The sequence below is a fragment of the Brassica napus genome, chromosome C7, assembly GCF_020379485.1.
Source record: "Brassica napus cultivar Da-Ae chromosome C7, Da-Ae, whole genome shotgun sequence".
NCBI lineage: Eukaryota > Viridiplantae > Streptophyta > Magnoliopsida > Brassicales > Brassicaceae > Brassica > Brassica napus.
In genome coordinates, this window is record NC_063450.1 from 28411295 (window position 1) to 28427600 (window position 16306).

At 31.3% G+C, this 16306-nt stretch overlaps 1 protein-coding gene across 1 annotated transcript; it reads left to right on the top strand.

Moving 5' to 3' along the window:
* The first annotated feature begins 351 nt into the window (after nucleotides 1-351).
* Nucleotides 352-15057, top strand: LOC106399983 (U-box domain-containing protein 34). The gene is given in 10 exon segments (XM_013840410.3): nucleotides 352-718; nucleotides 8480-8607; nucleotides 8702-8817; nucleotides 8896-9017; nucleotides 12549-12662; nucleotides 12816-13045; nucleotides 13129-13230; nucleotides 13339-13770; nucleotides 13900-14649; nucleotides 14735-15057. Coding segments are annotated over 10 exon segments (2433 nt in total). The 5' UTR covers nucleotides 352-489; the 3' UTR covers nucleotides 14945-15057.
* The last annotated feature ends 1249 nt before the right edge of the window (nucleotides 15058-16306 follow it).

Genomic DNA, 16306 nt, shown 5'->3' on the forward strand with positions numbered 1-16306 from the left:
CAACCCTTGAAGTCCATCCAAAACTCAGATCCTTTTATACATTGGGATATTCTTGGTTTGTTCTCTAACAATTATTTCAAGAGTTTAAATGTTAATAAATCACTAAAATGAAAATGAAAATGAAAGCTAAAATATATCCCTTTCGTTTTTTATTATTTAACATTTTGAGATGTTTTAGTTTTCAATGCAAAATTATTAAATTTTAATATATTTTGTCTATCTCGGAACCAATATTACAAATAAATTGCTCACTTATTTCACATACCAAAAACATAAAATAATAACACTATGTCGTTAACTATCCATCCAAAAAAAAAAAATATATATATATATAGAGAGAGAGAAAGATGTCAATACAATATAGTCGTAACCAGAGAGATACCCATCTCTGCAACATCATTTTCCAACCCACTCTTGAAACAAAATCATATCAGTCGCAAAGAAAACATATTTTTGGTTGCTTGAGCTATACGTATTAAGTTGATTTAGATGATGGTAATGTTGACTTAAAAGGGTCGAGAAATGAGCGGCGGTGGTCCAAAGGCGCAGGAGGGTGAGTTGTTTGTGGCGGTGGCCGTGAAGAGTATTATCGGAGATAAATTAGGCGGCGGTGGAAGCCGCCGTGCAGTACGGTGGGCCGTCGATAACCTCTTACCTAAGGCTTATCGGTTTGTGATGATCCACGTCATCCCCACCATTACTACTATCCCTACCCCTAGTAAGTCTCTCAATCGACAAATTTCACATGTTTTTTGCTTCTGTTTTTTATTTTCCATTTTTACATGAATTAAATGGAATGCAAAAACATATAGAAGCCAAATAGAAAAAAATACAAAAGGAAATAAGCAAAAATGTTAAGTTCAAAAAAAGAAATAAGCAAAAATGTTTTCTTTTAAAACATTTACAAATATGGAGTGCCTTTTATTGTTAATGAAGATCATAATTATACATGTGAAAAAGATTATATATGTGAGCATTCTTGTTCATGTTATAAAAGTAACTAGACCATGATCCGCGCGCCAGCGCGGATTTGAATTTTTGGTTTTTGGTTATTTATTTAACTAAATAATGTATTTGTAATATTTGATTTATTATATTCACCAAGTAAATAATTTTTTTGGCATCTTAAACCATCTATTTACGATAAATATTCGATATCATATAAAAAATTGATCAAATAGACGTAATTAGAGAATTGTAGACGATATCTAAAAACAATGGTTATTAATGTAAAATATGAAGAAATATTATATTAAGACTTAGTATGACGTAAAAGATTATAAATTAGTTATACATGTTTAAAGAAAATAAAATAATTTTTAAACTTCTATGAAAAATTTAACATATAAAAAAAGGCGATGAATTAGTCATCAAATTGTAAATAATTTCATAATTTTATTAATAATAGATTATTTATAGTCTTTGTTTTTCGTCAATATAATTATTAAATGTCCATAACATTAATATGTTAAAAGGCCATATGATGAAAGCCCATGTTGTAACCGTTTTTTTCGGGAAGTGTAACAAAAAAAAATTACATTTAACTCTTCGTTTTGTTTAAGTTTGTGTCAGTAAAAGATTAAAAAAAAATCTCTCTATCTTTTTCAATGTTCAATTTGAAGCTTATTATGCGGAAATCATACGCAAATATAGGCAATTGATTGGAATCTCTATATCTTTATATTCTTATAAATTTTAAATTTATTTCTTCTTATGCAAGCAAATCAATTACCGAAGTAATAGATCAATTGGTTGGAATCAAATCTATTCTAATAATTAGTGTAATTATGGTTACAGTTTCTATATTTAATAGGTACATTAAAGATACGACATTGAAGATATTCTGTTTTGATTAATAGAAGATATTGGATTTTGAGTTTGTATTTCTTGATTTGTTTTTTTATAAAACTTAGAAAATCAATGGGATGATTGGTTGGTCGATACATCCTATAAAGAAAACGAAAATTATAGGTGGTTTGAATATTGTACATCGATCGATGCATGATGTAAGTTGACTATATAAAACTTGAACATGATCATTTCAAACTAAAGTATAGGTAGGTTATATGCATTTGTTATATTGTAGTTAATATATTTTAAATATTACATAAGTCAAAGTGATTCACGTTTTCGTAAAAATAAAATTCAAGTTCATTATTGGGCCGTACTCGTACGTAATAAGCTACGTTAAATATGATGTATTTTTAGGTTTATTTAATGACATTAAGTTTAAATTTGATTAAGGAAAACTCATTAATTTAACTGGAAAAGACAAGCATTAAAATAGGTAGATTTATTTAATGACATTAAGTTTAAATTTGATTAATGAAAACTCATTAATTTAACTGGAAAAGACAAGCATTAAAATAGGTACTTTAATTTAATTATCAGTGGCATGGAAGTGTAAATAAGTTAGAAAACTTAGGGGTATTTTTTAATGGGTACTTCTCTTTTAATAATAGAGATGGAAAAGTCTATCTTTATTCATAACATAGAGGTTTCTTATATAGGAGATTACAACGTCATAGATAAATGGAAAGATTACAAATCATAATCTCTTGGTTATGAGCCATCCACAATCTGGTTCATAGCACTCCCCCTTAGATGCCATAACCATTTAGAGCTTGTAATGTGCTTTAATGTTGTCTCATTAAAACCTTACCAGGAAAACTCAATTGGGACAAAACCATGGTGAAGGAAAAAGAGTACAACACACATTACTCCCCCTGATTTGGACATTACTGAAGATCCCTTGGATCTCTCCAATTTTCTGCAACCCGTGGGTGATGAAGATCTTGGGCAGAATATGCTTCGTCCTCGAACATGATAGTTGGTTCTTCTATACCATCGGTCATGCCACAATCTGATCGAACATATTGAGTCATCGACCTCAAATACACACACACGAAATCTTGGATAATGTTGCTGTGATATGTGTGTACCACCATGTGTAAAACATAACCTGTCTGAAAACAAATCAACAAAACCAAATACCCCCTCTTTGGGCTGGTTAGTATAAAATAAATCAAAATCAAAGGCTTCTTCATCGTCCTTCTTATGGACCAATCAGATCAGTGTCTAAAACAAGACTTCTGCATCGTCCATCTCAGGACTAAATGAACTTCTTTATTGTCCACCTTTGGACTGAATGGATCAGTGTTCAAAACAAGTGATCTCACGCCCATGTACTAGATAATGGGTGAGACTGGTCCATATTAAATCTCTTGAGTACCCTTTTCTGTATATACTATTTGATGCACAAGGATTTCATTGTTAATGTACTCAAGCTGTAATCCCAAACAAAACTTTGTTTTCCAAGATCTTTCATCTCAAACTCTTTCTTGAGATATTCAACTGTTTGGGAAATTATATCCAGAGGTTCCTAGGATATTCAGATTATATACTTTGATGATTATCAATATTGTTCTCGAGAACTTGATGTACTTTCAGCTCAATACCCTCTAGTACTTTTATTATCCAGTGGACCATATAAATATGCAGTCACTACATCAACTTGTTGCAAGTATAATTTTCTCTCTTATATAGCCAGACTTATGAGAAATCTAAAAGTAGTTGCATCCACCACATGGGAGTATGTCTCATCATAATCTATTACTGGTCTTTGTGAGAATCCTTGTGCAACATCAGCTTTATATCTCACGATTTCTATTCCTCACAAGACTCATTTATATCCACTAGTTTTAACATCATATGACGTCTTAATCATATGGCCAAATATGCATTTCTTCCTTAAACTATTTAACCCCACGTTTCCATTCAATCCAATCTGTTCTACGAGTGCGCACTCTTATATTGACGTGGGTTCATGATCCTCGCTTATGTTCATAAATTCAAGTGCTACCTTGTATGCAAATAAATCATCTTATGTCGACATTCCTTATTGGTTCCATTATGCTCCAGACATGATATAATCGATTGAGATTCATTATTATTAGGACCTTTAATACTTTGCAGCTTGGCGTCCCAAGCTACATTGTTTGGTACCTGTACCTTAGAGCCGGCCGGCCTTATCTCCATGTCTGGGGTGGTTTCCTTAGTAACTTCGGATTTGGATTTTGATTATCATTCTCTGCACCTTTCTTTTGTTTCCGAGGATTCTTATCTTTTGGAACCTATTGGTCTACCACGTTTCATACGTTGTCTAGACTCTGTAGCAACTTAATTGTGTCTCTTGGACATCAAATTTGTTGGTGCTTTATAAGCTGGTTTATATATGACTTAGTCATTCTTTTTCGGGTCAGGAAATGTGTCTGGCATTTGATTAGCTAGCTTTGTAAATGTATAATCTTTGGACGTCTATTTCACATTCTTTAGTCCGATGATCTTGCCAATACATTGGTGGTTGATTCCATTCTATTTCTTTTACCATTCTTTTATCACCTTTATTATTATTATTATTTCTCATCCTGGTCTTAAAATAATCCGTGTACCAGGCCTCAAATATAATTACACATAGTTGGCTCAATGTACTTTATTATTATGGGAGAATCATATCCAACATATATCCCCATCCTCCTTTTGAGATCCCATCTTAGTTCTCTGTGGTGGAGCAATTAGTACATAGACAGCACATCCAAATGTCTTATGATGGGGTATGTCTGGCTCTTGACCCGTTAATAATTGTGATAGGGGATATCTATGCTCACTAAATGGCCTGATGCATATGAACTTGGGTGCATGTAAATTTTGTGTGGCCGAAGCTGTGAATGGGAGTTTTGACCTCATAAGTTATGGTCTATCAATCAGCTACTTGCTTTTTAAAAGATTTCGGCCAAGCCGTTCTTGGTATGGACATGTATCACAGAATTGTCCACACTTACCCCCATGGACATACCATAATCATTTAAACGCTTGGGACATGTATTCACCAGTATTATCTAGACATATAGTCTTTATTTATGAAAAAGGGGCTCGTAGCCGTTTTACTGGTGATGGCCTAATGAGTTTCCCTTGTGTACATGCTACACACGTGAGATTCTTTGGGATAACTCTTCTTATCTTTTAATGTGTGCCTTTTGAATATCAATTTTTGCATCATGTTTGGACCAGGATGGCCAATCCGGTTGTGCCATAAAGTGTATATTTTCGCAGGCTTTTAGCCTCTATCATACTGATCTATGCATAGTCTAGGTCAGTAGAGAATGCATGTATAGTCTTTAGGACTTATTATGGCCTTGGGCGATTTTATACATATATCTGAAGGAACTCTTTGTTTCCTTCGCCCATTGTTTCAATATGGAAACCATTCATTCTTATATCTTTAAAACTCAATAGGTTACTCTTGCTCTTAGAGCTGGGTGAATATAAGGCATCACTGATTTCTAGATGCATACCCTTAGGCAATAATATATTAGCCTAGCCATAGTCTTCTTTCAGACTCGCGATACCTGCTTTAGTACTTATATTGGCGTTTTTCAGTGTACTCATATAGAAAAATCATTCATTCATTTAATCTAAGAAGACAATGTAATAGAAATAAATTCAAGGAGATAAAAATTAGAGAAAGCATACAAGCAAAGCAATCACACAAGTTTGATGTCGAAATCAGATTATCAACTTGATTCTTTTAGGCAATCATAAGTCTCATATTCCATAAGATCATCTTGATCATGTTCGAAATTATTTTCACCATCTTTATACACCAAGTGGGTTTCAGGATTCTTCCCTTCCAGACTCTCTTTGATAGAGGTCACAAAAATGTTTGGGAGTCCTTCATATCTTAGCCCAATGGTTCCCCATTCCACATCTATGGCACACTGATTTGGTCAAGCTTTGTGGTTTAAAGGATATACCACGGCCACTGCCTTGACCATGGCTCAAATTGGGTTGATACCCACGGCCTCTGCCATAGTGATTCCCACGGCCAAATGTGTTATAGTGACCATGGCCACGTCCTTTCCACCCTCCACGGCCATGACCGTGTGGTCTATCATTCTGGATGTGGTTACCTTCTTTTTTTTTCTGCGGCCTAATTGGTATCAGGTAATGGGGTTAATCCATGAGGTCTCAATTCACTGTTTCTCATCAGTAATCCATTATTTTGCCCAGCTAGCAATAGACTCATCCACGGTCTTATAGTCCTGGATTCTGGGATTCCTCCAATCAAATAGGGCCTTTGGTAATAACACATTTCTTTGGTGATCATATCTCGATTTTTAACTCTGTTCAAAGGTCTAGAGGATTCTCTATAGTCGGATACTGATCTTTGAGACTCTTAATAAGATGATGGCTAATAATTAATATTGCCATGTATCAATCTTTCTCATTGGCATTATTGCCTTCTATGATACATTCACCAAGTCTTTTTGACTTTAGGATAATCTTTATATCCAATGTCCACCGTAAATAATTATCTCCAGAGAGATTTAGGGTAGCAAAATCCAGGTTGATTTTCGACATCTCAAATCATATATCACTCAATATTTAGGTATAATTTTCATGCGGCCTTACTCTTAAAAATAATCAATTCGGATTTCAATATTGTGAGGACAATGAGACTATCAATCTTAAAGGCATTTAATCAATCAGTCAATTTCTAGCAAGTCTCAGCAATACTATTTCTATGTGCTCATAATATTATGGTTTATCAAGACTAGCAAAAACGGATTCAATTAATCATGAAATTAGGATTTAACAATCAATGGATTTTAGCAAGACTAGTAAAAAGATTTATTAATCATTCAATCAGTTTCAAGGCTGATTTTAGCAATACTAGAATATAGATTTCAAGCATGAATTTCAATGAATCAGTTTCAAGACTGATTTTAGCAATACTAGAATATAGATTTCAAGCATGAATTTCAATGAATCAGTTTCAAGGCTGATTGGTATTTAGCATAAACCATGTGTAAATAATTTATCTAGTATCTGAATTTATCAAACCTCAAAAACATATAATCAGATCAATCAATTGAATCGAACTTAGCATACAATCTTAAACCTCAAGACATTAGATTTTATCATGAATCTATCAACCTAGCATACAGATTCTCAATTCTCAAAGACATCCAAATCAGATCAATATAACCTATCATACGGATTATTTAGGGTTTCTATTTAAAACGGATCAGATTACAAAACTATCAATCCTAGCAGATGATATTAAACCTCAAGAATCATGCAATCAGATCATTCGGATTTTAAACAAGTAAACCTCAATCAATCTATCAACCTATCGGATTATATAAGCAAATCAAGCTAGCAACCTATCGGATTCAATCAATGTTTTAACAGGCTGGTCGGTTTAAACAATTTTAAATCAGATGAACAATTAACCAAGCAAGATGAGAAAATAAATCTATCAATTTAACGGTCAAACAATTCTAGCAACATAGCATCAGATTCAATCAGATTTAAAACCTCAATGATCAAAACCGAAAACAGTTTTGATTTCAAAATATTCGATTAGGGTTTAAATATGTGATTTGATAATTATAGTATAATTAATTCTGATACTTATATTATTCAGGGTTTATAGATATAGGGTTAGGGTTTATCGGATTTTAACTTGTAAAAACAGATTTGGGGTTTTAATCATGTAGGAACATGATTTAGGGTTTGGGGTATCGAACTTTTAAAGCTTCGATTTACTCAATTAGGATTTTTGATCTATTACCCTATGATTTTGATTCATAAAGATTAGGGTTTTAGGGTTTCATTCTTTATCAATCAATCCATGTTCGATTATGGGTTCTTAGGTTTTGAATTACCTTTTAACCTTAGATGATTGTTGAACCGGACCACCAAAGGAGTTGAGCCGCGAGCTGGACACGAACGGGTCGCGAGCTGTCTGATGTTGTCGCGAACGAGGAAGAAGTCGCGTGCTGGAGCTGCTATCGGGTCGCGAACTTTTGAGCTAGGATCAGGAACGCTTTGGGCTGAAGCTGATCGGAGACGCGAGCTGGAACAGATGCGGGAACAAGAGACGCGATCGGGGTTTAGGGTTCTTCGGATCGCCGGCTTGGGTTAGGGTTTTAGGGTTTTTCGATTTGGGTATTAGCTTAGGGATTTAGAGTTTCGTGCTGATAACATGTTATAAAAGTAATGGAAAATTCTATCTTTATTCATAACATAGAGGTTCCTTATATATGAGATTACACCGTCATAGATAAATGAAAAGATTACAAATCATAATCTCTTGGTTATGAGCATTCACAATCTGGTTCATAGCAGTTCACACGTTATCATTGATTAGTTTTTTTATCTGTACTTTGTTATCAAAACCCATTGTTTTTTCAAGATTAAAAAGATGTTGTACCTGTGACAAAAAAAAAAAAAAGATGTTCTGCATTCAGTCAAACGATTTGTCTTTCAACAAATTTTATATAATTATATACAGTTATGATTTGCTATTAAAATTTTCCAAAAAAAAGCATTTTTTATGTAACATGCATGATTTTATAACATGGTAATAGAATCATGTTCCAATTAATGTTCATGAGAATGCTGGTTGTTGCAGCCGGAGAGAGATTGCCGCTGAAGGAAGTGGAAGAGAGATTGGTGGAAATGTATGTGAGAGAAGTGAAACAAGAATTTGAATCAGTCTTTGTTCCCTTCTTGAAAATGTGCAAGAGTAGTAGTACGAAGGTTCGTTCACTTTTATTTTCAGCACACATTTAAAACCATTAAAAGTATTAGGGTCAAACTGTAAATTCCCTGAATTATAAACCCTCAATTTCAGGTTGAAACTCGGTTGCTAGAGTATGATGATCCTGCAAAGGCGCTTCTGCGCTTCATCTTCGAATCAGGAGTTAACAGTTTGGTTATGGGATCATTCACGCCAAACATATTTACAAGGTACATTACAACGGTGTGGTTTAGTTTTCCTTAAATAACACGATTATTTACACTAACCGGTCGGTTGATCTTGTTTAGGATAACAAAAGGTCCTGGAGTACCGTTGACTGTCTTAAGATACGCTCCAGAAACATGTGAAGTATACATTGTGTGCAAAGACAAGATCACTACAAAATCTATGGATCCATTAATCAACGAAGGTAAAAACAAAATATATATATATATTTGTGCATATCTATTTTTATAGACGATTCTCTTTAATAACACAAAAAACAAAAAAAAATTATCATAAAAACAGAAATCAAGAGAAACAGTCGCAAGTGCACAAAAAAAAGAAAAAAGAAAAAAAAGAGAAGCAGTCACAAAATCAATCAATACTGTTAAAACAAAAACACAATTTCAAACTAACTTTGGTCTACCGATATTATCAAATATATACCTTTATATTAACTATGTAAATTAATATGTCTCATAATAACTTAATTATTTAATTAATTGAACTAAATATTTAAATACTTAAAATAAAATAGCAAAAAGGTATTAATAAATCTTTTTCTAATTAAATTTTTACTATATCATTTTGAAAATATAAATATACAGATTTTTTAAAATATTAAAAATATACAAATTTCTAAAAATTAACTAATTCGTAACTATTATTAGATAATCATCATGCATTAATATTAATTTAATTTCGACGTATATACACAGTCTAAAATCTATAATATTGTATATATAAATTTATAGCATAATAAATATTAAATTTAATAATAAATATAACTGAAAACTCAATCTATAAATTCATTTTAAAGTATAAAATTAAACTAAACTATACAAACAAAGTAAAAATCCCTATATTTTACAATATACTTTAATTTAATAAAATATTGTAAAAGTAAAAATAAAATACATAATAATAATTAATTATAATCTATAAAATAAAATTTTAATAATTTATAAAATTAGATTCATATATTTTCTTGGTAAAATAAAATATGTAATTAACTAATATTTATATTATTTTAGCATAGTGGAACAAGTTACAGTTGATACTTTACGAAAATAAAATTTAAATGTTATTTCATTAATCATACAACATACTAATAAAATACAAGAAAATTTTAACAAACACATTCACTATTTTATAATAAAAATTATATAAATGAAATTTGACCAATACGAGACACCTTATAAGTTGTATTATTCTGTTTCTGTTTTAATTGTTAAAATAAACTAAAAATGTGTGACGGAACAATAAACAAATCATTATATTTTGAATATTTGATATTATATAGTTATATTTATATAAAAAATTTATTTAAACATATAATATTCCGTAAAAAAATATTGTAAATCAATACAATACATATATTAATTTACCTTGATGACTTTATTAAAATTATTTTTAACTATGACATTGCGTTATAGTAAGGTTTAGTAAATAAAATAATATAAATATTATTTTTTTGCAATATATACTATAATATGTTTCTCTTTATTTCAAAAATTTGTGACTGAAAAAACTAAACTTATACACAAGTAATAAAACTAAAAATGGCATTTCTGAGAAATTATTTCATCTAATTTAAAAAAAAAAAAATTAACAAAATCTATATACAATAGAGATTATAATTTTTTATTAAAACTCAAAGCTTTGATTACCAATAATTTAGATAAATAATGTATAAAAATTAAATATAATTAAATAAAACTTAAAATAGAGAAATTATGAATGCAATTATCATTCTATTAAATATAATTTTGTAAACAAAATAAACTCGATCTTTGAAAAAAACTGTCAAAATATAGTAATACTTAACGCACTAAGAAAATGGTATTAGATTATAGAATTTAATTGATTTTCAAAGAATTCATTTTAAAGGATAAATAATAAAATTTGAAGCATTTCAAAGTTTTGATGAAGATTTTAATGAAATTTTCTAATTCTAATGTTTTAGATTTTAATGGAATGTGTAAAAAAATTTGATGGAACCCAATTCCTAAATTCAATGATTTTTTTATCTCTGTATACTAAAATCCAAATAAAATTTTGAATAATTGAATTAATGAAAACCTAATAATTTATATATCATATAAATAAACATTTAAATAAACAGTCAAATAAAAACTTTTCTAGCAAAAATGTGATGAACAAAAAAATAGCTAAAACTCGATCATTTTTATATCACTGTGGAAAAATGAAGAGATAACAATGTATATGAATCTAAAAGTTAAAATAAGAGAATTATAATCATGAGTCATTTACGAATAAATTTGGGAGAAAAAGAGGTTCATCTATCCATTGCAACATGGACTTCAACAAAATATATTTTTGTCATCCGTCAAATAAATACTATACTTTTTAAAGTTATAATTGAAATTACATTCCAAATCTTTCGTACATATCTGATAGATAACAATATAAAGAATTATCTTCAAATCCTAATCTGAAACATACAAAATTGGTTCTTAGTAAACTTTCCACTAAATCTTATATATTAAAACAGAAGTCACAACTTCGATTCATGTGTGATTTTTTAAAAAATGGACTTAATGGATCTATTCCTAGAAAGTCATATTACATTTTATATCTACTCTAATCATTTAAATTTTGGGCCTACCAAAAAATTTTATTGGGCTATCAATAATTGGATTTAAACGATAGATGATCTATTGGATTTATAGATACTATTAATTAAATAGATATAATTTAATGTTGTAATACTATACCTCTATATGCTAAATATTTAAATATTTGTCGATGTTAACTTTTAAAATATTTTAAATAACAAAAATCATATTATCTAACAATGAATAATCTTTACTAGCTTAAACCAATAAAAACAAATTTCAAACTATATAGTTTATTTAAAAAATTAAACAAAAACTAAATGTTTAATTATTTACTCGATAATATAAATCTATGAAGCGAAAAGTTTAATTTTTTAAAAACTTTCTAAAATTTGTGAAATGTTACAATATCTTTGAATATAACAATAGAACAATATTTTACTAATCTTTATATATATAGTTACGATTTTAATAATGAAATAATAATCCGAAAATATATATATAGAAGAAGATACAAATACATGTGAAAGTTTGAAACAATATATTCAATGAAAAAATATACAGTAAACTTATTATGTTTTAAAAATTGATAGACACATATATATTATAATATATACCAATTTAGAATTGAAAACAAAATATTTATATAAAAATAAATGAAAACAAAAACTCGCGTGGTTGCGCGGATCGAGATCTAGTTCATTTTAAATACCAATACCACAAAATACACAAAAAATAAATAATATAAATAATTAATAGAATTAAAATACTAAATTTTATAGCACTATGTATTTTATAAGAATGGTTTACAAATTATTAATCCAGTAACACAAATTTTATAAAAATTGATGAATTACTTAATTGAATAACACTAGAATTAATGGAAAATTTAGTTCCTTCAAATTCAATCAAATGTCTAGGTTCAATACCTCAACCTAAAATTATTTTATAAATAATAATTAGATATAAAACATTTCAATTCCTTACCAATATCCCTCAAGAAAATCCCGAATTGGATCCCAAATTTCCATATGTATTTCTTTTAAAAAGATTAAATATTTATATTCTAAATTTGAGTGTATTTCTTTATTTTAGTCAATATGCTGTATTTCAAAAATAGAAATTGCAACGAAACTTTTCTTTAACTGATGATTATTCAGGGCCGTCGACAAGACCGCAAGCAGGTGCTTCCGCCCGCGGTTATCTGAAAGACGGGGCAGCTAGCTTCCACACTGTACAGTCTCAACCGTTGTCTGATCATCGGGAAACCATAGGTGAATTATATAAAATATCCATTGGAGATCCATATGATATAAAATGTGATGTGGTTAAAGTCGGCCTTGAAAGTGGCAACGAACCTATGCATTAACCAATTAGAGTTCACACTTTGAAAGCTGATATTTTACTTTTTCTTTTGGGTGTTAAAGAGGCAGGCACGAGGAGGTCAGTATCGGCTAAAGAGCTGAGATCAACAGATTATAGCCAACTCAAAACACCTAGTGATTCTAGTGCAAGAGTTTCAGAGATTGTAAGACGGCGTGGAGCATCAGATATTCCAAAACTAAATTACTCGTGTTTTGATCAAACAAACCAACCCAAATCGAATCTTGAGAACATCGTGGAAGAACCACCTGCAACATCTAAAAAAGCTAAGAAGGTAAAGTGTCATATTTGGTTCAGTGATAGAGACTAGTAAGAAGGAAGAGAGAGAGTTTGAAGAATTTGGTGTTTGTTTGATAGGTTGACATTGAAGCAGAGGTCAAGCGTTTGAAGAAAGAGTTAGAAAATACGGTTCTTAAATATAAACAAACTTATGAAGAGCTTACCTCCACCAAAAACAAGGTACATATATGAATATGATGTCAGTCCAAACCTACTTATTTTTGAAATGGTGAATCATTTTGCTTGCTTGTTCCTCAAGTAAAGTGTTTCTTTTGGGGTTTCTGCTAGGTTCATGTGCTAGCGTTGGAATGTTCAGAAGACGCTAGAAGAGTTAACAGTGCTGTGGAGAAAGAAGAATTTCAGAAAAAAATCGCTGCGCTGGAGAAAGAGCGGTACATGAAGGCTGCTAAAGAGGTGGAAGCGGCAAAAGCGTTGCTTGCGAAGGAGTTTTGTCAGCGACAAATCGCACAAGTAAACTCTTTAAGGACTTACTTGGAGAAGAAGAAAGTGATCGATCAGCTTTTAGGAACCGATGATCAACGATACAGGAAATACACAATCGAAGAGATTATCACAGCCACCGAAGGATTCTCCCCGGAGAAAGTGATCGGGGAAGGAGGATACGGAACAGTTTATCACTGTAGCCTTGATAGTACTCCGGTTGCTGTTAAGGTTGTCAGACTTGATAGGCCGGAGAAGAAACAAGAGTTCTTGAAAGAGGTAGCTAAAATAAAAACATAACTGTATTTTTTATCGGATATAAAAAATCATGTTTAATGATGGGCCTCGGTTAAGTTTTTGGTTTGATCCAATTTGATTTATTTTCGGTTTGGTATTATTACTCTGTAGGTTGAGGTTCTTAGCCAGCTTCGACACCCACACGTGGTTCTTCTGCTCGGAGCTTGTCCGGAGAATGGTTGTCTGGTTTACGAGTATTTGGAAAATGGAAGCCTCGAGGAATATATATTCCACCAAAAAATTAAACCGCCTCTGCCTTGGTTTATCCGGTTTAGGGTAATTTTCGAGGTAGCTTGCGGTTTAGCCTTCTTACACAGCTCTAAACCAGATCCAATTGTTCACCGTGACCTAAAACCAGGAAACATCTTGTTAAACCGAAACTACGTGAGCAAAATCGCAGATGTGGGTTTAGCCAAACTGGTTACGGATGTTGCACCAGATAATGTCACGATGTATCGGCACTCGGTTCTTGCTGGTACGTTGCATTACATTGATCCGGAGTACCATCGAACCGGAACGATTAGACTAAAATCAGATCTCTACGCATTTGGGATAATCATTCTTCAGTTGTTGACCGCTCGTAGGCCCAACGGGCTTGTGCACGCGGTTGAAAACGCGGTAAAGAAAGGAACATTAACCGAAATGCTAGATAAGTCTGTTACGGAGTGGCCTTTGGCACAAACCGAGGAATTGGCACGGATCGGTTTAAAGTGTGCGGAGTTTCGGTGCCGAGATAGACCGGATCTTAAAGAAGAGGTTATACCGGTTTTGAAACGGCTTGTAGAAACTGCAAACTCAAAAATAAAGAAAGAACAATGCAACGTGCGTGCACCAAGTCATTACTTTTGTCCTATCTTACGAGTGAGTAAAAGCTTACCCGTTTCGTGTATGATTTTAACAACCAAAATTCATAACCAGTTTTCATTCTTTATCTTTTGAAAAACAGGAGCTAATGGAGGAACCAGAGATTGCAGCTGATGGATTCACGTACGAGAAGAAAGCGATCTTAGCCTGGTTTGAGAAACACAATGTTTCACCAGTGACTCGACAAAAGCTCGACCACTTCAAGCTGACACCGAACAATACACTCCGGTCTGCGATTCGTGATTGGAAATCTAGAGTCCGGTTTTCTAATGCCTTTAATACATCATGTTGATTCGTTATTGTGGATTTTTTCTACAACGTTTTCATTCGGAGTTGTAATATTTTTTTGCCGTATATGCATGTAACTATATGGTGGTGTGAAGTTTTATGTGGTGGACAAAAAAAAGAAGGGGTTATGCGGTTTGGTTTATCTTTTGTAAACTAATAAAAATCAAAAATACAGTAGAAAATTGCTGTAAGTTTTCTGGTTACTGTATGAAATCAGACCTGTATGCATATAGTTGTAGCAGTTAAGTTATTTTGTAAATGTGGTATCTTTCTTAGGTAAGGCTATGCCGTGAGAAAAAGACAGGCAACATTTATACGATGAAGAAGCTAAAGTAGTCAGAAATGCTTAGTAGAGGACAAGTGAGTCTTACAATGATTTCATTTTACTCTTTGTTTTATATGTATTGGTTGATCTTTCGAAATAGGTTGATCTTGTTAGAGCTAACAGGAACTTGCTAGCAGAGTTGCTAATGACTGTATTGTGAAGCTTGATCATGGAGTATTTTGTTTTGTGGTGATGTAAGGACTTTGCTTATGACTTATGAGGGAAAGAGACTTTGACTGAGACCGTGGCGCATTACACAAAGTGTTTTGGCTATTGAATCGATACATAAACATAATTATGTTCACAGGTTGGTCTAAACTTTTCCGGGTCTCATTAAGATGAATGTAGCATTAAACTGGATATATTTCTACTCCATAGAATTTGCTGCCGTTGATTCCCGCCATTGTTTACTTCGTTATTGTTACAACGTCCAAAAATCTGCTTTTTTTTTTCAACTTTACAGCTATTCGTTTTGTCTAAAAATTATCTGCTACTTGATCACCATCTTTTCTGTTTTTATTTGTAGATATCGTTATACTCTAATTAATAAATGTATCAATTCATTTCAAATTTGATAAGGAAGAAATGATAAGAAAACTAGAGATTGTGTCATTCCTTATCAAATTTGAACTGGGGACTTCTGACAAAATGACATTTTTAATACAAATATAAAATTTTAATACTAAAACAAACATGTTCAAACATTTTTATTCAAATATAAAATTTCTTTTAAAAAAAATCTAGTGTTATTGAACTTGTTATTTGATAAACTCCTTTGAAATCCATTATTATTAAGAGTATGTTTAGTTGTGAATTTTAAGATTATTCTAATCATTTTAGAATATTCCGGTGAAGTTTAAAAAAAAAATCAAAGCTCATAATTTTAGATTCTTAGATGATTTAACAAAAATCATAGTAAATTTTCAGTTCACTTAAAATTATTAAAAATCAAATCAATTCAATTTCTAGATTAAATACAACTCCTAAAATTGTAAAATCAGTTTTTCTATTTTTTTTTTACAAATTTACACAAAATTTTAT